The 26,630-nt window shown below is 35.4% G+C and overlaps 1 protein-coding gene across 1 annotated transcript in view; it reads right to left on the bottom strand.

Annotated features, from left to right (window-relative positions):
* LOC142340421 (uncharacterized) overlaps positions 1-26,630 on the bottom strand; it is a 148,468-nt gene that overhangs the window by 5,305 nt on the left and 116,533 nt on the right. The window contains exons 15-18 of the mRNA XM_075390997.1: positions 15,352-15,639; positions 11,357-11,629; positions 9,730-9,825; positions 1,488-1,678 (exon numbers count right to left, since the gene is read on the bottom strand). Coding sequence (XP_075247112.1) covers positions 1,488-1,678; positions 9,730-9,825; positions 11,357-11,629; positions 15,352-15,639 — 848 coding nt within the window. The remainder of the gene's footprint in view (positions 1-1,487; positions 1,679-9,729; positions 9,826-11,356; positions 11,630-15,351; positions 15,640-26,630) is intronic.

Raw genomic sequence — 26,630 nt, 5'->3', positions numbered from 1 at the left:
CAGTTGAATTTTAACTGAATCCTTAACGCAAATTTTTCCAACCTGAACTACATCTAAAGTTGCCTGAAGTTTTTCCTGAAATCACGGTTCCTTCTAAAGCACTGGCGAACATTCACAAAAAGGCCATACGGCGTGTGTCATTCGTCTGCCAAACAAATATTTTTTTCTATAAAAAAACCCTAAAGTTTGGTTCATAGGTTTGAATAACAAATACACTGATTTGAGAAAACTTGAAACAAAAATCCAATAGTAGAAAATTGTGATGCTCTTTGCTGATCCTGGGACTATTATATATATATATATATATATATATATATATATATATATATATATATATATATATATACACTAGTATCAATAACACAATCTTTTCGTAGAATGGCATTAATCCACTTTAAAAGCATTATTGTTGGCGGTCTAAAGATCTGAATCGTTATTTGGAAAGTGCTCCAGACAGTTATGCTTCTAGTTTGCTCTTCGCTCTTCAAAGTCAATTATTTGATTCCATTTTCAGCCCAGAAAAAAGCAATATAGTGGATGACGGCTTCTAAGTTATAACGAACTAAACGGTTTTCCTAACAAAACAGAAAAAGGCCTGATTTCCACTTTAAATGCATTGTCACGTCTTGTCTCGTGATCGCAGATGCTCTATTGGAAGCTAAAAATTTAGATTGTAACAAGGTTTTAACAACAGCAGAAATATGATTGATTCTATATTGAGGGTAAACTCTTTTCAGGTAACTACACCTGAATCAGTTCAGTTAAAAAATATACCTGAACAGCAGTTCAGGTGCCTTTCAGTATCTGTGCACTTGATGTTCACGTGAACCTGCAATCACCTGAACAGAGTTCAGGCAAAAGTTCAGACCTGAACTTTTCTTGGATTACGTACTTTAAACTTGCACAAGATCAAGTAGTTCTGTAGTTCCAGCGTTTCTAGCAGCAGATATTATATGAGTATACTTGAAGAGAACTTCTTTAGTTTATCGAGAACCACATATGATTAAGATTATGATAGAAGAATTTTCACCTAAGCCTGAATATTGACCTGAGTTCTACAGAGTAATTTTGCTTAAAAAAACGCAACTTGGAAGTTCGAAGATGCCGAAGTCAACTTGGAAGTCGACTGCAGATTTTCAGTATTTTAAAACCTTAACGCCAGTGTTTTAAAAACAAGTTGTAAATAGTTCTTTAGCACTTCTCACATGCACGTGACCAAATATATTGCAACCTGGCGCACAGGAATCCTGGGTTGAAATATGCAGTAAAGACACTCCATTTCCACCTGTGAACATTATCTGATGTTAAAAAGAGGACCACTTAACTTACTTTCACTAACTTTTGTTTTTTTTTCTGATATTGGGTGCGCACCTCTAACTAAACGGAGTTTAAATTTTTTAGGTTCGATAATTTTTAGGGTTAAATTTGAGGTCCAATTTTAACTTTTAATGTTCTGTTCGGGAAAAAGTAAAAAATGATGCGCTTTCCTCTACTGAAGGTAAATTATCATCGAATGATAAATAGTCGAAGGTGACGTGAGCGCTGTGAGCTATACATGAAGTGACGTCATCATTGTCTCCATATCCAAATGAATAGCCAACTGTCTCTTTCCCAGACAGCTTTCCCATTGCAAACGAGTAGAAAGGGCAGTTGTTGTCCTCCACGTCACTTATTGGATCTAAACAGTGTTTAAAGAAATCAAGCTGAGCATATTTTTCAACATTGAGCCGTAGGATCGATTGAATCGACTCGATTTCCACGATGGAAGAACAATATCTGTAACAGCAATAACATCAACAAACAATTTGTTTTAAATAACGAGATGAATTAGCCTTTGTACATGCTGTTAATATTCTGTCGCGAATTAAGTTATGTCTGAATTTGGCATCCACTTGCCCATGGCAGACAACTCTATGGTCAACAAATTAATCTATAGAGCCAGCATTACTAAATGGACACCTTCTCTCGCGGTCATAAAGCTCAACTCCCCCTCTGTGTTTCAGACTGAATTGAACTCTTTTCATTTTACACTTTTGCATATAAGTTCTCATTTTAGAATTAAGTTGAAAATACTCAAAGGCTATGAATTCAAGAAAAATATTTTTGCTTGAGCTTTTCTAAATTGGTTTTCTTGCCATCGTGCTTTTTCATTAAGGCCCCGGGAGATATTATTTCTGTAATTTGATACTTTCCTGAGATATCTTTTATTCCCATATTTCTTGGGTCACGAGCAAACATTATATAAGCTTTAAGCAGTCTTAAACAGAAAAAGTATTCTCGAAAAAATAATAGCTGTAGATTGAAAACTAAGTGTCTAAATTTGATTTCGATAGCTTGGAAAAATTCCTTGTGCTTATCATTTGGTGATCATGAAACAAATAATCAAAAATATGGATTTTTTTGGGGAAATTTAAAAGCTATGGATAAATGAAAAAAGTAATTTGTTAGATTGTACACAAAAAGGTTGAGGGGTGGTTAAAAATGCCAAAACTAAAATCAACCCAAATTATAATCATACTATTTGAGAGAGCACATTGGACTCCAATTGTTAGTTTTCATAATCAGAACGTTCATTTATGTGAGTTTTAAAAATTTTTAGACGTTTGTTGAGCGCACTCGAAGAAAGCGATTAGGAAATGTATACATGCCCAACACTTTTGCGAAGCCAATTTTGGCCGACAGATCTTGTGCAGAACGATACAAAAAAGGTATCTTTAAAAAGCCCCTGACAAGTTAAGTCAATTGTTTATTTCAAATTTTATGTTTCTCCGAAGAGAGTTTACGTTCAAACTCATGTTATCGACTTTTCCACTCTTCATATAGTCAATTTATTATCAGCCTTTTCTTTTCATCTTATTGAACAGTTGTATTAATTAAATTGATATCAAGACTCTGGTATTGTGAAACCCACCTTCCACCTCAAAAACAGAAGGAGTCGCGTTTTATAAACAGTTTGAAACAAGAAAAAACGAACTAAAGGTACCCTAAAATGTTGTAGAGAAAAATCTCTTTCCACAAAAATTATTAGCATCGATCTCGATCGACGAGCTTTTCCACTAAAAACCTACCTTTTATAGCACGCTTTCAAGGTTGTGAAAGTGAGGAAATTTAGAAAATTTATGAAAAATCGTTGGTGTCAATCTCAATTAATTATCTTCAACAACGGCAGACCTTAATTAATTTTTAAAACTTTTTTCACACTGAAACCTTAATCAACGATATAATTACTGGGAGACTGACGTCTAAGTATCCTGAAGAAACGGCGGATATGCTCAATATGCAATTGCTTCCAGTATAATGGAAGAAATTGAGACTTAATTAGTTTTCATGAAAATTGGCTGGTTTTTTTCTGAGCGCGTTTACTTTTTATCTCTTATTTTTAATTAATCAACGGTTATTAATAGCTTTAATAGCAGCAGTTGAACTGAACCTACACCGGATTTCTTTTGATTTTAACAACCCAAAGAGTTTAGATTTTATTTTGTTCTATCTCCTTGTGAGATAAGTTCACATTTCTTGATGACTTTCACTTCCAAAATTATACCAACAGGCAACGCCATGAGAAACCTTTACTTTCTACTGAAGACCTAATCTGGCTTCAAATGTCTAAATTTTTTAGTCTGCTCAAGCTAATGCAAAGGACTAAAAAAAGGCAAAAATGTTTCTTCATCAATTTTTGGGCTGAAAACATGCAGTTTTTCCATGTTTTATTACCGTTTTCTTGAGTTTTTTTGTTAGTTAGGCATTAGCATGTTGTTACCCATACATAGTACACAAATATTTGTGAAATTTTTTTGAATTATAAGATTAGATGCCAGTCATGTCAACTTAAAAAAATAATAGGGAACTTTGTGATTTTATAATATGCCTACCACGTCTCAAGTTCTCATGCACAGGAGTTTGGAAATCAAATTTTTGCCTAAAATCAGTTTCCGATAGCATGTCATTTAGTTACTTTCTAAATTTTCAGAAAAAAACAATTTATGACAACTTAAGTGTCCAACAAATTAGACAATTTTGCAACGGTTTTAGCAACTTTCATAAATACTTTTTGAGTTTTTCCTTTTTGAGTTTAAGTACTTTGAACCGGTCTTAATAAATCGTTTTTGATCTTTGAGTTGCCATAATTTTGCTCTCATTGAAGGTTTGAATTGTGATTTAGATGTTATTAATTTTTAAATTTCTTGAATTTTTGAAACCACGTTTTTGTGTGCGTAGCTTGCTACTTTCAATTGGTCTGAATTTTTCCGTTTTTCGTTCACTTTTTTCGATTTTGTTTCTAGAATTTTCCTACTGTTTTGCGTGTTGTTTTTATTTACCATTTTTGTATTTTGCCGTCATTATTGTTGTCTGCAAGTAAGCTTTCGTCAATTCATGCAGGCAGTTTATTAAATAAATTGCGTGCAAACTTATTTTTTGAGATTACGGGACCATTTGTTCTTGTGAGCCTTGATATTTCACGGGAACCTTTTTTTGACACATGACATACCTTACTCTTGATGTGATTTTCATCGCTCTCAAATTGGTTTTGCAGTCGTTGATGTGATTTAGGCTTTTTACAATTGAAAATGATTTGAGGGCTTTATTTACGTTACGTAAGTGCGAATCAGTTACAGACATCACAAAAGTGGGTATAAAATTTTCTTTTTCTCATTTGTAGTTCTTTCTTTCTTTTATTTTTCGAGACTGCAGAATGCCGATCTTTTAAAGCTATTGCAGCTACTTTCTGGCAATGTGCCGGCTATGTTCGTTTCTTTTGGTTAATCTTTATTTTATTTCTTTCATGAAATAAAGAAAGGAGGTTTGGTGAGAAAATCGGCAGTGAACGCCGATTGAAAATGGATTGAAAATCATTTGAGAGCTTTTGTCCATTTTTTTTCAAAACAAGTCATTACACACCATTGGTGGTGGAAACAAGCAAATCGTCAAACTATTAATGGCCAACCCGTAAAAAAATCATTGGAAGTAGGGTTCGATATATTGAAATTAGCTGAGAAGAAGAAAGGAGAGGGTTTTATTTTACTTTATCGCACAATACCGATTCTCTTAGTTTTCAGTTACTTTTACCAAACATGTTCTAGCTTTCTTTTGCTGGTTTTCAGTGCATCCGAGTTTTTTAAAAATGTTAATAAAGAGAAAGAAGGTCAAAAATTGAAAGTCGGTTGCATGGATTTTTTTAACAGAACACATCTAACAGCCTTCCGAACTCCATTTCCTTCAATACCCTACAACATTTTGGATATATTACTGGTTATTCTGTTGTCATACTGGCTGGGTGTTCCCTTCTTGGTGAGATCAGTCCATTTTCTCAACAATATGCACATTCAGTTTCAGCACATTACTTTTCCTACTTTCGCAACTATGAGACACTCAATTTTTACGCGAGGGGAACAAAAGATGATAACGCTATGTTTTTTGAATAACTAAAAACCAAATCACCCTAAGTTTAAGATATCCAGATGTATGCCTGATACTAATTGTTTATCAAAATTGACAAAAGAAAAACTGGTAAACGAAGTAATTCAACTAAGAATTCAAAGAATGGAGGTAGTTAAAGTCACACAAACAGAAAGGAGGAAAATAACCATGAAATAGAAAATTTGAAAAATGAATTACAGCATCAAAGAGAACTTTACAGCAAAGCACAGTCTGAAGTTCAAAATTTGAATTAAAGAGTCAAATTTACAAGTTGATATCAAACCTCATTAAAGACAAAACACCAGACATTAATGTAGCATTTCCAACTGTTAACAGGCAATTTTGGGATAGTTTCTTGTAGCACATACAAATTAGTCCGGTGAAATGTGAAATCACAATAAGAAGGAGGCAGCTATCCATTCGTATCCGTCATCTACAATTCAAAGACCTGAGCAACATTGTTAGCAGTTATGCGCCATCAACCAAAGCAAAATGTCTTATAATTCAAACTGGACATGATTCAAGTGAAAAGGGTCTGCCAGTTGAAGAGGCAGCAAAACAGTTAGGAGCAGTTCTGTCAAAATGTATCCGGAAATTAAAACCATACAGTCTAGCAATTTGCAAATTGCCAAAAGTAAAAAATTTGTTTTTTTGGAAGAGGAACTAACCACCATGAAAATGAAAAGTTTAAATGTGAGTTAAATGATATTGCAGATGGACTAAGAGGCGAATTCCTAAACACGCGATATTAACGTTTTAGACTATACTTTGGATCAAGCATATAGTCGATTGGATTGCATCCATGCAAACCAAATCGGAACTCAAAAAAGGTTGTTCAGCATCAGAAATTATATTTTTAGTGCGGGGTATCAGCCTGTTGAGTGCAATCTATCTGTCAGACAAATTAAAAAGGAAATAAAAATGGAAACGTTATGAGTAACTGGAACAGCACTGGTCATATAGGATATAATTTTGTTTGGGTGACTTCCAAAATGTTTTCCAAAATGTATTTTTTGCGCTTTTCGGTTTAATTTTTTTTGGTGAAAAAGAAACGTTAGAATATTTCGTAAAAACGTCACTCATAATGCTTTTATAGCAATTTGATTTTAAAAAAGGGTCATAATTCGAAACAAATGTGAATGGTTTGGTCCTTAAATTTTTCACACCAACTACTAATTATATGCTATCTATTTTCAATATGTGGCAATGTCAAACCAAATCCAGGGCCCAATCTCGAAGAAAATCAAACATTCAAAAATTATGAAAAAAAATTTGCAAAATTTGGCTTGTATTCTAAATTTTCCTATTTGAATTTGCTGAGCGTCAATAACAAACACGAAATCTTAGAGCAACAAGACAGCGAAACGTGCTTAATAGTTTTGAAACGTGAATAAACGATAAACAGGATATATCATTGAATTTTTGAAGCAATATGCATTATTTTTTTTATCGAAGTAGGTCAAAATTAACTTTGAAATGGGTGATGGAGTAGGAATATGATGCCAATTACTGTCAAAAACAATACCAGGAGCGATTTGAAATCAATTAATACAAATTTTTTTGGATAGTTTTTGGTTGAAATATTTTAACCAATGAAAAATTTTTCTGATAAACGCTTCATATTGTTCGAATAAATACCTGGAACAATTGTTTTTGGATCAATTCACATCAGAAATCTCAGCAGCATATTCATTGACAGAAAACATTGTTTTGTTTGGAGATTACAATCAAAATTCCTTTCAGCACAACGAAAAAACAGTTTTTAACAGAGTTCGTTTTGAATAATGGACTAGAGATGGTGGTCAACAAAAGTCATCAAACCTGGACAAATGGAAACCGTGAAACTTAATAACTCACTGCATAGCCAAAAAAACCGAATTTTCCTTACAATATCATTAGAACACTTGGTTGTAAATGATCACTTTTCTCAATTGTTTGTTTCACCTTTGGATTCTGATAACGAAAAAAAAAAGATAGCGCAGAACCTTTACAGAGATACCAAAATTTTTTCCAGAGCTCTACTGAATAAACGAATTGCCTCAACAGATTGGAGAGCAATGTATCCACAAAAAGACGCAAATTCCAAATTCCAAATACTTTTAGATTTGTTTAAAATTGTGTTGAAGAATTTAGCTCCTTTAAAAATTGGACAGCCAAACAAAAAGTGGATATCTAAAGAGCTATTGCAATTTTTTAACAAAAACATCCACTTTTTAATATTTGGAGGGAGAAGGCAGATCTTTCCGCTTACAGCACATACAGGAACAACTCTAATCGACAATTAAGAATAGCATGCAATGTGTGTACAAAGGAATTGTTTGAGATTCTTCCGGATATAGTACAGCACTAGAATTTTTTAAACACAAAACCCAATCAAGAGGTAAAACATAACAACGTTTGCATAATTCTGAACAATAGTATCACTTTGAAAGATAAAACACAATTGCTAACACTTCAAATATTTTTTTCTAGATTAGGTGTATACGAAGGAGTAAAAAAGGACTGAGTTTCCAAATTTTGTATCAGATTTTTTTTACTTCAGATTAATAACGAGAAAAGAGTTTTATGATTTAATTGACAAACAACCACAGAAGAAAGCATAAGGTCCTGGATTCCCAAAATGGTCGTTCAAATGTAGTAAAATGTCTATCAGGACACCATTACGATTTGTAATTAACGATTGTAATTCAAACAATTTTTTTCCAGATAACTTGAAAAAACAATATGTAACCACATTTTACAAAAAAAAGGTGATCCACGTGAATCAGTGAACTACAGGCCAATTTCAATGACAACAACTCTTGCTAAAACATTTGAATGGTTTCTACACAAACAAATGTTGGAACATGTTGAATAGTTTTAGATAATAAATTAAAATCCTTTCGGATTCCTTAAAAATAAATTGTCGAATCACACTGTCATTTCATTAACGAAATCTATAGGCCAAAGGGTAGAACAAAATGAAATTGCTATTGTTATTTTTTTTAGATTTAGCAAAAGCTTTCAACTCATTTTTCACGAAAATTTTCTTGAAAAAATTTGCAAAGAAGGGGTTTGGAAGTGGATCATATCTGTCTAACAGAAAACAACGCTTAATAAACGGAATCATTTACTCAGACTAAACCACAATTGCCCACGGAGTCCCGCAACGAACAGTAATCGGGCTTCCAATATTTATACTATTTATTAACGATTTCTCGGGACAAATGAAATGCGATGATGTTTTACAATTCGCAGATGATATATTTGTAATATCTTACTCAAAAAGAAATCGCGACTCTTATAGAGAAACCTATAGAGAAAGACTGGTGCGGCAAAATTAAATTTGCTTGAACGTGCTTTTTTGAGCAACAGGTTTTAGATATTTTGACTGTTGACAAACTAAGGAAAGGAGTAGGTTTTCAGTATGGCGAATCCGAATTGTTGATTTGTAATGCGTATTAGAGCTTCATGTATCAGAACCCGGATTTAATTTTTTGTGACTATTTGTCGCATTTCTCTGCGCTCAATTAAGTTCAGGAATGTTTAAAAGGTTAGAATCAAAACGCTTTTTGTCAGTTGAGGTTTTAAAACGAGTCGAAGAAACCGGTTCGAGTAATCACTTGGATGTAATGTCAAGACAAATTATGACCAAGATTTTTTTTACCTCAACTAATGATCCTCCGTTTTGTAATCATCAGAAGCGGTAAAATTTTTGTTTAAAAATGCTCAGAGTGTTTGATGAGTTTTCGTTCTCAACCGTATTCACCCCATTTCTTTTAAAAATTGGAACAAACTGCTTCCGATTCAAACTTAAATTGTTCCATCGATGTCCGTTTTTTATATTTTTGTAAATTTATGTCTCATAGTTAGTCCTAATTCCAATGAGGGCTGGAGATTCACACAGGCTCACGGAAACAAAATTTTCGTTCAGACCAGAGAGAAGAAGTTTCCAGCAGTTCGCCATATCCTGACAAAAAATCTGCCTCCCCTAGTTTTGACAGCAATGGCGTGGCAAGGATTCCCATTTTCTTTAATTCCTCTACGACTAATTTACTTTTTTGTTTTGTTTTTGTTTTAATGTGATCTTTGCTATTGTGTTTTGATATAATATTGCGGTCAATTGCTGAGCATTTTTACTCTCTTACAACACTAAACCGAATAATTTACACCATTTTACTAGATATTTTTAACCGGCAAATTTTTTGTATGAATTTCGGGACAATTTTTGGGACAATTGCAACTATTATTAATGAAACTGTCTCATAAATTGTTTTTATAAATATAGTGCAGTTTCCCTCAGATGTTTTTTTATTCTTGTAAGATACTAACATGCAACCTGATTTGGGTCGTGAATGTTCTTCACCCAAATTCCTACTCCTCGCACAGGAGGCGCCAACCCCGCTACACCATCGCAGAAGTGCTTCCCTGAAATCAGACGACACTTGGTTTGCACTCGGGGCTACCCGGGATGAGGTCCGCGTTGCAAGACAGGTATTGTATAGACTGATACCACAGTTGGTTTGTTACATATGATTACTTAGAGGGGGGCCAAAACAGAATAGATTTGATCAGACTATTTCAACAAATTAATCATTCTTCCTATATTAAGCAATCCTCCTCAATTGGTACAGTTAGTCTAATTTCGTATTCCTATTATAATTACAGGTACTGGTGTGCAGCTTATTTTTTACGAAATTTTATTACTGCACATGGACGTGCTCTCTCTGTGAAGGGAGAGGTGCACAACCCAAGATTCTGATTAGTAATTTCGCTCAGTTTGTTTCCCTTTCAAGCTCGGTGGTTAAGAGTTCGTTGGTCGTTCTTTATAAGTTCAGTGCACTTTAGCAGGTCAGAAATTGAACGCTTATCGGTAACATGTGGCGCAAACCCCCCAAAGGCGGACAAACTTTCAATACTAGATTTTTGAAATCTCAATATCACTGTTCTCATTTCTGACTCAAAATTAAGCCGGAGCTTTCAATTCAATTCTTTAAATTCGATTCTTACTAAAAGCAAAACTTAAAGCGAACAATGTAAGTGAAATAAGTGTTTTATATAATGAGACTTAGAGATTTTTCTGGTAACCCTTTTTTGATAAAACCCAAGTCGAGCTGATGCTTATAAAAGGATTTGAGTTATAAAAAATAGTAATGGGCAGGGTTGCTAGAAGAGGACAAGAAGTTTTAAAAAAATTTTTCTGCTGCTAATCAATCAAATGGGATTTCCGCTATACACCAAGGTGTGTTCGGGGACCTATTTTTGTTGCCTAAATAATAAATATCAATTAGCCAATAAACAAATATCAAAAACTGTCCTAGATCCATTTTAAACTCGTTTTGTTTCATGATTACTCAAAATCAATATTTTTTTTTACATATCTCTGGCCGAGTTAAGCCAAAAACGCTTACAAATCAAAACGTTTCCCATGAGAAAATCTAACCACTCTTTCAGTTTTTTTAAATGCGCTTCTTTTGTCCTGGATATGTAACAAAAATGAAAATTAGGGAAAATTTAGTTTTGTATGATTCAGGTAATTTTTTTACCTGAACTCCAATTAAGGTACAGAAAAGGTGACGTCTACCTTAATTATACCTTAACAAAGTTTCAACTTGACTTTGTTAAGGTAAAATTACCTTAACATTATTTAGTGTGATAACTTTGATAACATTGGGCTTGCTTTTACGTCGGCGTACTCTTACTTCGGCTTACTTTGCGTTCACGTGCTGGTAAGATGATGAGATGTGAGATATTTTTGGATTACGATAGTCTGGTTGTTCACTTTCCTTTTTTAGGGTACCAAACGCTTCTTCTTTTATTTATCTCCTCTTTGCGTTGAAATATGACGCGACTGATTTCATTGCAGACTTATTATCGGGTGTAGGTGACATGTTAGGGTTTAAATAAATTAAACTAATAGGAGAGAACCCGAAATCTGAGATTCTACTGAAGACGAAACCTTTTATGAGGCACATTGTCGTTGGATAATTTTGGGCACTTAGCATGGCCTCAGTTGGGCGAAGTAGGCGAAGTTTGCCTCCTCCGTAAGTGTCGCACTTGAGGCATTCTCCAGACGACGAGTACAGTGTTAGAAGGGCTTCTGGGTAGTCGAGTCTGACGATCCTTGCGCATTTGTGGATATTGTAGCCTAGACCGAAACTATCACATTCGCCAAACACGTTTTCAATCGGCACTACCACGTCCGAGAGGAACCCACCGATGCAGGGTGTATCTGAAGAGACATCGAGAACGTAAATACACAACTTTGGGTCTTTCCCAATATAGCCATCCCCCAAAGCTATGTGGTCATTAATGCATCCCCCTCCTCAAAAACATTTACTGTAAATAGTGTTTTTTTCTTTTTACTGCAAATGTAACTTTGACGAATGGGTAGTATGCTGTAGATCAGTTTGGGCATACTCTCAATTTAGTAGTCAATTGTCAACAAGTAAAAAAAATTCCCCATGATATTGCAGCCCGCATTGACGAGCTAGTCTCTGCCACAAACAGCGAAGAAATGGCTGAAAGTAACACCTATCAAAACACAGCAAATTTTGATCTGAACGCCCTCCCAGACCTTGAAGCGATTTGCAAGAAAAAAAACCTAAACTCCGCTTTATTCCTGTCAAGTTCCGGCTAAGATGGTCTGAATTGTTAACACCTATCATTGAGGGCTGTGTTTCTCAACCAAATTCCCCAGAAAATCGGAAGAGACTCTTTGCAATTAGCAAGTGCGTTCTGCGCTCTAGCAACAGAGGGGGGAAGAAACACAAACAGCAGCAGGAACGGCTCATGTTAACTAGATTTGAGCGTTGGAAGAATGGCGACTAGGCTGGGCTTTGGTTCGAAGCAGCCTCAATGAAACAAGCCAAGAAAATAAATCATGACTCAATGGAAACGCTTGCAGAACTTGTAAAATCTCTCTGCCATCAAGGCCAATTTGGACGTGCAGCAAAACAATTGCAATCTTTCTCAAACTTCACAGCAGGCGGTCCATCCAAAATGTACCCTGAGCACCTTCTACATGCCGTAACATGCGCAGTCCCCGATCAGTACAAAAAACTGATTACAAGCATCACAAAATTAGTGAATTTGGCTAGCAGAGGGCAGCTCCCCAGTTTTGTTGCACCCAAGGAGGTGTACGGCCAATCGCTGTGGGAGAAGTTTTTCGACGTCTCATAGCCAAATGTATTGCGCAAGAGGCCAGTTCTGAGGCTGTTGAACTTTTTTATCCAGACAACTTGGTGTGGCTGTTAAATGCGGTGCTGAAAGCATTGTACATGCAACAAAACAAAGCTTTCAAAAGTTATTGAACAACGAAAAATCGGGCCTACTTCAAATCGACTTCAAAAATGCTTTTAATTCTATTACGAGAAGCAGTGTGTTAGGTACAGCGCGAAAATTCTTTCCCTCTTTAGCCCCTTTTGCTTCTTTTTGCTATTCTCAGCATAGCAAACTCTTTTTTAATGCAACTCATTTTCAAAGTGAATCAGGAGTCCAACAAGGAGACCCGCTGGGGCCCCTACTAATTTCTTTAGGACTTTAGCCTATTACCAAAGAACTCGACGATAAGTTACCAAATCTTATGCAGAATTCTTGGTACCTTGATGATGGAATTATAGCAGGTACGGAAGAGGAGCTATGTGAATCATTAGAAATTTTAGCAACTCATGGTAACAAGTGTGGCCTTGGACTCAGAAGAGACAAGTGCGAGTTGTGGTCCACCTCGTGTTTTGATGCTGTTGATAGTAGGATAAAGAGAAACAGCCAATCAGGAATCGAAATCTTGGGCGCAGCAATTGGAGCACCCACTTTTGTTGCGTCTTGTTTAGAAAAACGGTTTAAAAAACTCGAGAAGGTGTTAGACAATCTAGGCTATATAGAGGTCCCTCAGTGCGCTCTTGGAATTTTGCGTAGCTGTCTGGGTGCACCTAAATTGGTGTATTCGTTGAGATTCAACACACCGTCCAATGAGAGTAACATAATACTTGAAAAATTTGACCATCTCCAACAAACAATTTTTGAAAATATATTGGGTTCTGTAATCAGCGATAATTCATGGGAGCAAGCATGCCTGCCAAGAAGCAAAACTGGAGCTGGAGTTCGAAGTTCTCTGAAACAATTCAAAGCAGCTTATGTTGGTTCCTTAAGCCAGTCAGCAAACATAGTAGAACAAATTACTGGTGTGAATCCAACTCACGAAATTAGTTTCACAGACCTAGTGGAGGAGTTTAGCGCTTTGGGGATTCCTCATTTGACGCAACAGAAAATTCAAGCAAAATTTGACAATACGGCTCTAAGCAACCTTCTTGAAGGTCAAACCTCCACCAGAGAAAAAGCTAGACTGTTATCTCTTTCCCTACCTCAATCAGGAGCTTGTTTGACGGCAGCACCTATCCCTGCTCATGGCCTACACCTTCAACCTAACTAGTTCCGAGCTGCTCTGAAATACCGTTTAGGAGTTCCACTCTATGATTCGGATAAGAGATGTCCATATTGTAAGTCAGCTATTTTGGACATATTTGGAGATCATGCCGTTTCATGTCACGGACGTGGCGATATTATCTCTCGTCATGACTGAGTACAAGACACAATAATGACAGCTTGTTCATCGTCCAATATTTCCCCTGTATGTGAGCAAAAACATCTTCTGCCGGAAAATACTTCAAGACCAGGCAACGTGTATTTGCCCAGTTTTATAGCAGGACAACCCGCAGCCTTAGACGTCACCATTACGTCCCCACTGCAAGCCACTCTTATCTCAGATGCGGCGAGGAAATGTGGTTTTGCTCTAACCCTAGCAGAAGACAAAAAGCTTGGGCATAATTACCAGAAGTGCAGCGATATGGGCATCCACTTCATACCTTTGGCGTTAGAAACTTTTGGCGGACTATCCAAAACAACAAGGAAAACATTGAAAAGAATAGATCTTTTATCTGATAACAGAGGTTTCCAGCCCTTAGGCCTATCAGTAGCCTTCAGTTGCCTCGCTCAAGCGGTATCAGTAAGTGCCCTGCGTGGCTCAGCTACAATGCTGATTGCAAGAGATTCGCGATTATGAGCCAGAATTGATGGGGACTGTCGCATCCAATTTTGCCGCTATGCCCAATCAGAGGGTCAAGAAAATCCGGTTCAAGAACTCACTAACCTCAAGTGATATTGGACTCAATTCATGAGAGGGGAGCCCTTCTGTGTTTAAATGTCACCCAGTGAGTGGGGACTTCAGATAATTTTACCAGTTTTTTTTCCTCATACATCAGCAGAAAAACTTCGAAATCACCGAGGGAAACGAATTTTCTCAGACATCTAATTCACAATTTGTTAAATCCTTCAATCACGAGTTTTTATTATTACCTGACCAAAGTGGGGAGAATATAAACGAACATTTCACGCGTGCAAATTTGAAATGGACAGTTGAATTTAGAATTATTGAACTGCTGATCTGTTGAACTAATTACCATAGTTATGATAACCAAGTTAATTATAATTTAATTATTGAAAAAAAGGTAACGGGGTGGGACAAAACAACGACACTGCAATTTCAACCATTTGCTTTCAGTGGTTCGGAATACATGACTTCAAATTTTTGGCTTGAATTAACTTTTTACTCTGCTCCTTTTCCGTTCTTTTTCTATTTTCTGTAAGAATTTTTCACTTCAACGCTGGACTGCAATACACCTCTTTCAGTCTGTTTGTTTTACCATTATTTCTTTCTTTTTTGTACATAGAACTTGTTTCTGATTAAACTTGGTATTCTATTAATAGATTCACTTTTGCGGCTCCAGGCAACCAAAATAACAAAAACAAACAATTTTTGTTCTTGTTGGTTTTCCTTTTTTGGCGTTTTTATATTTCATCACTATTAATTATTTTAGTTTGGTTGTTTCAAAGTCAGTGTGATAGCAACTAAAATATTTTTGTTCAATGTTTAATTGAAATCTGTTCATAACTCACCAAACACACAAGTCTCCCAGACTTCCTTTTCTTCAAATTCCACAGGCGGAAGCCGGAATGCCGCGTGCTTTTCGGCACAAACGTGATTTTTATATGGAACGGACCTGACGTATCCATTAGACACTCCATCAGTCTCGTTCAAAGTCACGATAGAGGCCAAACCGATTCCAGCGGTGATCTTCAATCCCAGAAGACAGGAATCAGGGTCATTCATGAAAACTGGTCGGCCTTTGTGAACTCTTCCCTCAATGGCATGTATGTCTGAGTCGCATTTCTCTACCGCAGGATCTGAAATTGGGCAAACTCTCTTCCACCGCCACCCAGGTCGAGGTTTGGCGGTCAATTCTCGTAAGAAATGCGGTGAAAAAAAATTTCACCGCGTATTTCGAACATCTTTTTGTGGTGAATGCGAATTAATTTCTTCACAGCATTTCTTACACTACTTTGCCACAAAAGTCGATGAAACAAATGTTTTTAAGAAATGCGGTGGATTTTGCGATGAATTTTGCGGTGGATTTTGCGATGAATTTTGCGGTGATTTTTTGTAAGAAATACTCTGATATATTTTTTGTCACCGCAATGAACGCATTTCATACAAAAATTCGCCGCGTTTCTTACAAAAATTCACCCAAAAACCTCGACCGGGGCATGTACGTTCTTCGCAGTTTTAAAACTCACTTTTTTGATCAAAACTTGAGAAAAGTATAATTATTATCTTATATTACAGTTATAGTTGTAACTGATTCAATAAAAATACATTCACAAATAAACTTTTCACAGTTATTATAATCATCATTCAACTAGAATTGTTTTATAACATTTCAATTAAAAAATGATTTGATAATAATAATAAAGTTTTTGAAACCGCTACACTTTTTGGGACTTAGAGAGATAAGGAGAATCGGCAAGTTAAAAATAAGTCAAGCTCGACAAACCGCGAAACAATGCCACTATAACACTTTTTGTGTTTTATAGTGTCATTGATTTGGGGTTTGTCGAGCTTGAATTATTTTTAACTTGCCGTTTCTCCTTATCTCTCTAAGTCCCAAAAGAAAATTTTTCAAGAAATTAAAATTTGTTCGTAGCAACAATCGCAACAAAGCAAGTCTTATCATGAATAATTGTATTCATTTTTTGGTTTACCTTCATTTCATTTTTGCCTGCCATCAATTATTAGCTTTGTTTCAAACTAAAAATGATTTTGTTTAACATGCAGTTCCCACGGTAAATTTTGTTGCCAAGAATCAAATCTTTGTCTTCTTTACATCTTTTCCCAGGAAGCAAACAGCAAACTATTTTTAATTGAAGGCTGCCTCTTTAATCTAATTTGGTTCACGCAGAAAACAAAACAGAAATTTATTGTGAGAGGGTGCTTCAGATACACAGTTTCCAATTTGCTGACTAATTTTGGACTTTTGTATGATAAATTTCTACTAGTGCGCTGCCAATGTTGGCTATTTTGTATGTTGACATACTGTTTGCGCGTTGCCAATGTTAGCAATTCTGTTTGTTGAAATTCTATTGGTACGTTGCAAATGTTGGTTTTTTTTATGATGAAACTCCAATTGTGCGTTGCCAATGTTGGTCGTTTAGTATGTTGAAATTCTATTTTGCGTTGCCAATGTTGGCCATCTTGTATGTTTAATTTCTATTTATCTGTTGCCAATGTTGTCAATTTTGTATGGTAAAAGTGTATTCTATTTTTGCGTTGCCAAATTTCGCCGTTTTGTACGTTGAAATTCAATTCTATTTTTGCGTTGCCATTTTTGAGGACTTTGTATGTTGAAAATCTTTTTGTGGGTTGCCAATGTTGGCCATTTTGTATGTTGAATTTCTATTTGTAGTTGCCAAGGTTTGCTGTTTTCTATGTTGAAATTCCATTTGTGCTTGCCAACTTTGGTCACTTTGTATGTCGAAAATGTGTTTGAGGGTTGCCAAAATTGGGCGTCTTGTATGTTGAAATTCTAATCGTTGTTTCGAATGTTGGCCGTTTTGTTTATTGAAATTCTTTTTGTGGTTGCCTGTATATGCTTTTTTGTATGTTGACATTCCATTTGTGCGTTGCATTGTTGGCCATTTTTTATTTTGAAAATCTGTTTGTGGGTTGACAATGTTAGCCATTTTCTATATTGAAATCTTATTTTTGCATTGCCAATGTTGGCCATTATGTTTGTTCAAATTCTCTTTGTGTGTTGTTTTTATTGGCCGTTTTGTAAGTTGAAATTCTTTTTGTGCGTTGCCAATGTTGGTCGTTTAGTATGTTGAAATTCTATTTTGCGTTGCCAATGTTGGCCATCTTGTATGTTTAATTTCTATTTATCTGTTGCCAATGTTGCCCATTTTGTATGGTAAAAGTGTATTCTATTTTTGCGTTGCCAAATTTCGCCGTTTTGTACGTTGAAATTCAATTCTATTTTTGCGTTGCCATTTTTGAGGACTTTGTATGTTGAAAATCTTTTTGTGGGTTGCCAATGTTGGCTCTTTTCTATGTTAAAAATCTATTTGTACCCTGCCAATGTTGGCCATTTTGTATGTTGAATTCAGTTTATGCTGACCAATTTTGGCCACTTTGTATATTGAAATTGTATATAAGGTTGCAAATGTTGCCCGTTTGTTTGTTGAAATTCTCTTTGTATTTGCCAATGTTGGCCCTTTTGTATGTTGAAATTGTATTCATGCGTTGCCCTTGTTGGCCATTTTGCATGTTGAAATTCTCTTGGTGCGTTGACAATGTTAGTCATTTTGTATGTTGAAACTCTATTTTTGCTGGGCCAATGTTGGCCTCTATTTTTGTTAAAATTCTGTTTGTGCGTTGCCCTTGTTGGCCATTTTATATGTTGAATTTCTATTTGTGGATGGAAAATATCAGCAATTTTGTATGGTGAAGTTCTTTTTGTTCGTTTCCAAGTTCGGGCGTTTTTTATGTTGAAATTCAATTCTATTTGTGCGTTGCCTTTGTTGGAGATTTTGTATGTTGATATTTTTGTGGCTTGCCAATGTTGCCCATTTTGTTTGTTAAAATTTTAATTATGCACTGCTAATGCCGGACATTTGATGTTTTGAATTATTCTTTTTCAGTTGCCAATGACCTTTTGTATGTTGAAACTCCACTTCTGCATTGACAATTTTTGGCCTTTTTGCAGGTTGAAATTTTATTTGTTTGTTGCCAAAATTGGCCATCTTGTATGTTTAAATTCTTTTTGTGGTTACCTATATATGCATTTTTGTATGTTGAAATTCCATTTGCGCTTGCCAATTTTGGTCACTTTGTATGTTGAAACTGTGTTTGTGGGTTGCCAAAATTGGGCATCTTGTATGTTGAAATTCTAATTGTGGTTGCAATTGTTGGCCGTTTTGATTATTGAAATTCTTTTTGTGGTTGCCGATATATGCCTTTTTGTATATTGAAATTACAATTGTGCGTTGCATTGTTGGCCGTTTTGTATCTTGAAAATCTGTTTGTTGGTTGACAATATTAGCCATTTTCCATATTGAAATATTATTTTTCCGTTGCCAATGTTGGCCATTATGTTTGTTCAAATTCTCTTTGTGTGTTGGCTTTGTTGGCCATTTTGTATGTTGAAATTCTGTTTGTGGGTGGAAAATATTAGCGATTTTGTATGGTGAAGTTCTTTTTGTTCGTTGCCAAGTTCGGCCGTTTTGTATGTTGAAATTCAATTTTATTTGTGCGTTGCTTTGTTGGAGACTTTGTAAGTTGATTTGTGGCTTTGCCAATGTTGACCATTTTGAATGTTGAAATTTTAATTATGCACTGCTAATGCCGGACATTTTGAATTTCTCTGTTTCAGTTGCCAATGACATTTCTTATGTTGAAACTCCACTTCTGCTTTGACAATTTTTGGCCTTTTTGTATGTTGAAGTTTTATTTGTATGTTGCCAAAATTGGCCATCTTGTATGTTGAAATTCTTTTTGTGGTCGCCAATGTTGACCATTTTGTATATTGAGTTTCTATTTGTAGTTGCCAAGGTTTGCTGTTTTGTATGTTGAAATTCCATTTGTGCTTGCCAACTTTGGTCACTTTGTATGTCGAAAATGTGCTTGAGGGTTGCCAAAATTGGGCGTCTTGTATGTTGAAATTCTAATCGTTGTTTCGAATGTTGGCCGTTTTGTTTATTGAAATTCTTTTTGTGGTTGCCTGTATATGCCTTTTTGTATGTTGACATTCCATTTGTGCGTTGCATTGTTGGCCATTTTTTTATTTTGAAAATCTGTTTGTGGGTTGACAATGTTAGCCTTTTTCTATATTGAAATCTTATTTTTTCGTTGCCAATGTTGGCCATTATGTTTGTTCAAATTCTCTTTGTGTGTTGTTTTTATTGGCCGTTTTGTAAGTTGAAATTCTTTTTGTGGGTTGACATTGTTAGCCATTTTGTGTGGTGAAATTCTATTTGTTCTTTGCCAAGTTCGACTGTTTTGTATGTTGAAATTCAATTCTATTTGTGCGTTGCCATTGTTGGAGACTTTGTATGCTGAATTTCTTTTTTGTGCGTTGCCACTGTTGGCCATATTGTTTGTTGAAATTTCATGTTTTTGTTGCCGATGTTGGCCATTTTGTATGTTGAATTTTTCATTATGCTCTGCTAATATAGGCCATTTGGTATATTGAATTTCTATTTTTCAGTTGCCAATGTCGGCCATTTTGTATGTTGAATTTCTATTTCTGCTTGGCCAACGTTGGCCATTATGTCTGTTCAAATTCTGGTTGTGCGTTGCCCTTGTTGGCCGTTTTGTGTTTAGGAATTTTAATTATGCACTGATAATGTCGGATTTTTGACATTTTGAATTTCTCTTTTTCAGTTGCCAATGTTGGACATTTTCTATATTGAAACTCCACCTCTGATTTGACTTTTTTTGCATTTTTTGTATGTTTAAATTGCATTTGCATGTTGCAAAATTGGCCATCTTGTATGTTGAAATTCTTTTGGTTGCCAATGTTGGCTATTTTGTATGTTGAATTTCTATTTGTGGTTGCCAAGGTTGGCTATTTTGTATGTTGAAATTCCATTTGCGCTTGCCAATTTTTGTCACTTTGTATGTTGAAACTGTGTTTGTGGGTTGCCAAAATTGGGCATCTTGTATGTTGAAATTCTAATTGTGGTTGCAATTGTTGGCCGTTTTGATTATTGAAATTCTTTTTGTGGTTGCCGATATATGCCTTTTTGTATGTTGAAATTACAATTGTGCGTTGCATTGTTGGCCATTTTGTATCTTGAAAATCTGTTTGTGGAATGATAATGTTAGCTACTTTCTATATTGGAATCTTATTTTTGCGTTGCCAATTTTGGCCATTATGTTTGTTCAAGTTCTATTTGTGTGTTGGCCTTGTTGGCCAATTTGTATGTTGAAATTCTATATGTGAGTTGAAATTGTTAGCCATTTTGTATGGTGAAATTCTATTTGTTCGTTGTCAAGTTTGGCAGTTTTGTATATTGAAACTTAATTCTATTTGTGCGTTGCTCTTGTTGGAGACTTTGTATGTTGAATTTTTGTTTGTGGGTTGCCAATGTTAGCCATTTTGTAGGTTGAAGTTCCATTAGTAGGTCTTCGATGTTGGCCGTTTTGTATGTCGAAATTCTAATTATGCCCTGCTAACGTTTGCGCCTTGGTTTTTGAGATTCTACTAGTCAGTTTCCAATTTTAGCCATTTTGTATGTTGAAATTGCATTTATGGGCTGCCGAAATTGGCCATCTTCTATGTTGACTTTCTTTTTCTGGTTGCCATTTTCGGCCATTTTGTATGTTGAAAATCTATATGTGTGTTGCCAATGGCTGCCATTTTGTATGTTGAAATTCTGTTTGTGCGCTGCCAATGTCGTCCACTTTGTATGTTGAAATTCTATTTTTGTGCTTGCCAATTTCGGTCACTTTGGATGTTGAAATTGTATGCTATTTGTTCGTTGCCAAGTTCTCTTTGTTCGTTGCCATATTTGGCCGTTTTGTTTGTTGAAGTTCAATTCTACTTGTACATTGACATGGTTGGAGACTTTGTATGTTTAAAATCTATATGTGGGTTGCCAATGGTGGCCGTTTTGTACGTTGAAATTCTATTTGTGCACTGCTAACTTCGCCCATTTGGTATTTTGAAAAATTTTGGGTTGCCAATGTCGGCCATTTTGTATGTTGATATTCCATTTGAGATTTTCTAATTTTGTCCACCTTGTATATTGAAATTGTATATGTGGTTAGCCAAAATTGGCCATCTTGTAAGTTGGAATTTTTTTTAGTGGTTGCCAATGATGACCATTTTGTATGTTGAAATTCCATTACAGGTTTGCCAATTTTGGCCACATTGTAAGTTGAAATCGTTCAAGTGGATTTCTCAAAATCTGCCATCTTGTCTGGTGAAATTCTACTCCGTGGTTGCCAATTTTGGCCATTTGGTATGTCGAAATTCTACTTTTGCGTTGTCATTGTTGGCTTTTTTTACGTTGAAATTCTTTTTGTGCGTTGCGAAATGAGGCTACTTTGTGTGCTGTACTTTTGGGTTGCCACTATTTGCCAAGTCGTACGTTGAAATTTTATTTTTGGTTTGTCAGTAGTAGCTGTTTCGTATTCTGAAATTCTATATTGGAATTCTACTTTCTATATTGGAATCTTATTTTTGCGTTGCCAATGTTGGCCATTATGTTTGTTCAAGTTTTATTTGTGTGTTGGCCTTGTTGGCCAATTTGTTTGTTAAAATTCTATATGTGAGTTGAAATTGTTAGCCATTTTGTATGGTGAAACTCTATTTGTTCGTTGCCAAGTTTGGCAGTTTTGTATATTGAAACTTAATTCTATTTGTGCGTTGCTCTTTTTGGAGACTTTGTATGTTGAATTTTTGTTTGTGGGTTGCCAATGTTAGCCATTTTGTATGTTGAAGTTCCATTAGTAGGTCTACGATGTTGGCCGTTTTGTATGTTGAAATTCTAATTATGCCCTGCTAACGTTTGCGCCTTGGTTTTTGAAATTCTACTATTCAGTTGCCAATTTTAGCCATTTTGTATGTTGAAATTGCATTTATGGGCTGCCAAAATTGGCCATCTTCTATGTTGACTTTCTTTTTCTGGTTGCCATTTTCGGCCATTTTGTATGTTGAAAATCTATATGTGTGTTGCCAATGGCTGCCATTTTGTATGTTGAAATTCTATTTGTGCGCTGCCAATGTCGTCCACTTTGTATGTTGAAATTCTATTTTTGTGCTTGCCAATTTCGGTCACTTTGGATGTTGAAATTGTATGCTATTTGTTCGTTGCCAAGTTCTTTTTGTTCGTTGCCATATTTGGCCGTTTTGTTTGTTGAAGTTCAATTCTACTTGTACATTGACATGGTTGGAGACTTTGTATGCTTAAAATCTATATGTGGGTTGCCAATGGTGGCCGTTTTGTACGTTGAAATTCTATTTGTGCACTGCTAACTTCGGCCATTTGGTATGTTGAAAAATTTTGGGTTGCCAATGTTGGCCATTTTGTATGTTGATATTCCATTTGAGATTTTCTAATTTTGTCCACCTTGTATATTGAAATTGTATATGTGGTTAGCCAAAATTGGCCATCTTGTAAGTTGGAATTTTTTTTAGTGGTTGCCAATGATGACCATTTTGTATGTTGAAATTCCATTACAGGTTTGCCAATTTTGGCCACATTGTAAGTTGAAATCGTTCAAGTGGATTTCTCAAAATCTGCCATCTTGTCTGGTGAAATTCTACTCCGTGGTTGCCAATTTTGGCCATTTGGTATATCGAAATTCTACTTTTGCGTTGTCATTGTTGGCTTTTTTTACGTTGAAATTCTTTTTGTGCGTTGCGAAATGAGGCCACTTTGTGTGTTGTACTTTTGGGTTGCCACTATTTGCCAAGTCGTACGTTGAAATTTTTTTTGGTTTGTCAGTAGTAGCCGTTTCGTATTCTGAAATTCTACTTGCGCGTTGCCATTTTTGGCCATTTTTCTTGTTGAAATTCTATTTGTGTCTGCCAATACTGGCAGTTATGTTTGTTGAAATTGTGTTTATGGTTGCCAATATTGGCCCTTTTGTATTTTGAAATTCCATTTGTGCGTTGATTTGTTTCCCATTTTTTAAGTGAAAATTGTATTTGTGCGTTGCCCTTGTTGGCCATTTTTGTATGTTTATACTCTGTTTGTGGGAAGTGCAGCCAAGTGTAGCCGTTTCGTATGCTGAAATTCAATTCTATTTTTGCGTTGCCACTGTTGGACACTTTGTATGTTGAAATTCTTTTTGTTGGTTGCTAATTTTGGATATTTTGTATGTTTAAATTCTAATTTTGGGTTGCTATTTTTGGCCATTTTGTATGTTGAAATTCTATTTTTGCGAGGCCAATGTTGGTTATTATCTTTGTTCAAATTCTATTTTTGCGATGCCCTTGTTGGCCATTTTTTATGTTGAATTTCTATTTGTGGGTTTACCTTATTGGACATTTTGTATGTTCAAATTCTATTTTTGCGAGGCCAATGTTGTCCAATATGTTTGCTCAAATTCTATTTCTGCGTGACCCTTGTTGGCCAGTTTGTATGCTGAATTTCTATTTGTGGGTTGACAAAATTAGCTATTTTGTATGTTGAAATTCTATTTGAGCACTGCTACTGTCAACCATTTAGTATGTTGAAATTCTAATTTGTAGTTGCCTTTTTTGGCCATTTTGTATGTTGAAATTCTATTTTTGCGAGGCCAATGTTGGCTATTATCTTTGTTCAAATTCTATTTTTGCGATGCCATTGTTGGCCATTTTTTATGTTGAATTTCTATTTGTAGGTTTACATTATTGGACATTTTGTATGTTGAAACTCTATTTTTGCGTGGCCAATGTTGGCCTTTTTGTTTGTTCTAATTCTATTTGTACGTGGCCCTTGTTGGTCATTTTGTATATTGAATTTCTTTTTGTCGGTCGACAATATTAGCCATTTTGTATGTTGTAATTCTATTTGTGCACTGCTAATGTCGACCATGTGGTTTGTTGAAATTTCAATTTTGGGTTGCCATTTTTGGCCATTTGTATGCTGAAATTCAATTTTTGCGAGGCCAATGTTGACCATTAAGTTTGTTGAAATTCTATTTGTGCGTTGCCCTTGTTGGCCATTTTGTATGTTGAATTTCTATTTGTGGGTGGTAAATATTAGCGATTTTGTAAAGTGAAATTCTATTTCTGCGTGGCCAATGTTGGCCATTATGTTTCTTCAAATTCTATTTGTGCGTGGCCCTTGTTGGCCATTTTGTATGTTTAATCTCCATTTGTGGGTTGACAATATTAGTCATTTTGTATGTTGAAAATCTATTTGAGCACTGCTAATGTCAAACATTTGGTATGTTGAAATTCTAATTTGTGGTCGCCTTTTTTGGGCATTTTGTATGTTGAAAGTTTATTTGTGGGTTGACAATATAGGCCTTTTTGTATGTTGAAATTTTATTTCTGCGAGGCCAATGTTCGCCATTATGTTTGTTCAGACTTTATTGGTACGTGGCTCTTGTTGGCCATTTTGTTTGTTTAATCTCTACTTGTGGGTTGACAATATTGGCCATTTTGTATGTTGAAACTCTGTTTTTGCGAGGCCAATGTCGGCCATTTTGTTTGTTCTAATTCTATTTGTGCGTGGCTCTTGTTGGCCATTTTGTATATTGAATTTTTTTTGTAGGTCGAGAATATTAGCCATTTTGTATGTTGAAATTCTATTTGTGCACTGCTAAGTTCGATCATGTGCTATGTTGAAATTTTAATATTGGATTGCCATTTTTGGCCATTTTGTATGTTGAAATTCTATTTTTGCGAGGCCAATGTTGACCATTAAGTTTGTTGAAATTCTTTTTGTGCGTTGCCCTTGTTGGCCATTTTGTATGTTGAATTTCTATTTGTGGGTGGTAAACATTAGCGATTTTGTATGATGAAATTCTATTTCTGCGAGGCCAATGTTGGCCATTATGTTTCTTCAAATTCTATTTGTGCGTGGCCCTTGTTGGCCATTTTGTATCTTTAATCTCTATTTGTGGGTTGACAATATTAGCCATTTTGTATGTTGAAATTCTGTTTGAGCACTGCTAATGTCAAACATTTGGTATGTTGAAATTCTAATTTGTGGTTGCCTTTTTTGGGCATTTTGTTTGTTGAAAGTCTATTTGTGGGTTGACAATATAGGCCATTTTGTATGTTGAAATTCTATTTCTGCGAGGCCAATGTTTGCCATTATGTTTGTTCAAACTTTGTTTGTACGTGGCCCTTGTTGGCCATTTTGTATGTTTAATCTCTATTTGTGGGTTGACAATATTAGCCATTTTGTATGTTGAAATTCTATTTGAGCACTGCTAATGTCAAACATTTGGTATGTTGAAATTCTAATTAGTGGTTGCCTTTTTTGGGCATTTTGTATGTTGAAATTCTATTTTTGCGAGGCCAATGTTGGCTATTATCTTTGTTCAAATTCTATTTTTGCGAGGCCAATGTCGGCCATTTTGTTTGTTCTAATTCTATTTGTGCGCGGCTCTTGTTGGCCATTTTGTATATTGAATTTTTTTTGTAGGTCGACAATATTAGCCATTTTGTATGTTGTAATTCTATTTGTGCACTGCTAATGTCGATCATGTGGTTTGTTGAAATTTCAATTTTGGGTTGCCATTTTTGGCCATTTGTATGCTGAAATTCAATTTTTGCGAGGCCAATGTTGACCATTAAGTTTGTTGAAATTCTATTTGTGCGTTGCCCTTGTTGGCCATTTTGTATGTTGAATTTCTATTTGTGGGTGGTAAATATTAGCGATTTTGTAAGGTGAAATTCTATTTCTGCGTGGCCAATGTTGGCCATTATGTTTCTTCAAATTCTATTTGTGCGTGGCCCTTGTTGGCCATTTTGTATGTTTAATCTCTATTTGTGGGTTGACAATATTAGTCATTTTGTATGTTGAAAATCTATTTGAGCACTGCTAATGTCAAACATTTGGTATGTTGAAATTCTAATTTGTGGTCGCCTTTTTTGGGCATTTTGTATGTTGAAAGTTTTTTTGTGGGTTGACAATATAGGCCTTTTTGTATGTTGAAATTTTATTTCTGCGAGGCCAATATTCGCCATTATGTTTGTTCAAACTTTATTGGTACGTGGCTCTTGTTGGCCATTTTGTTTGTTTAATCTCTACTTGTGGGTTGACAATATTGGCCATTTTGTATGTTGAAACTCTGTTTTTGCGAGGCCAATGTCGGCCATTTTGTTTGTTCTAATTCTATTTGTGCGTGGCTCTTGTTGGCCATTTTGTATATTGAATTTTTTTTGTAGGTCGAG

The sequence above is a fragment of the Convolutriloba macropyga genome, chromosome 5 (assembly GCF_964194025.1).
Source record: "Convolutriloba macropyga chromosome 5, txConMacr16.3, whole genome shotgun sequence".
Lineage (NCBI taxonomy): Eukaryota > Metazoa > Xenacoelomorpha > Acoela > Convolutidae > Convolutriloba > Convolutriloba macropyga.
The sequence above is the reverse complement of the archived record's forward strand: the minus strand, read 5'-3'. Positions and strand labels throughout refer to the sequence as shown.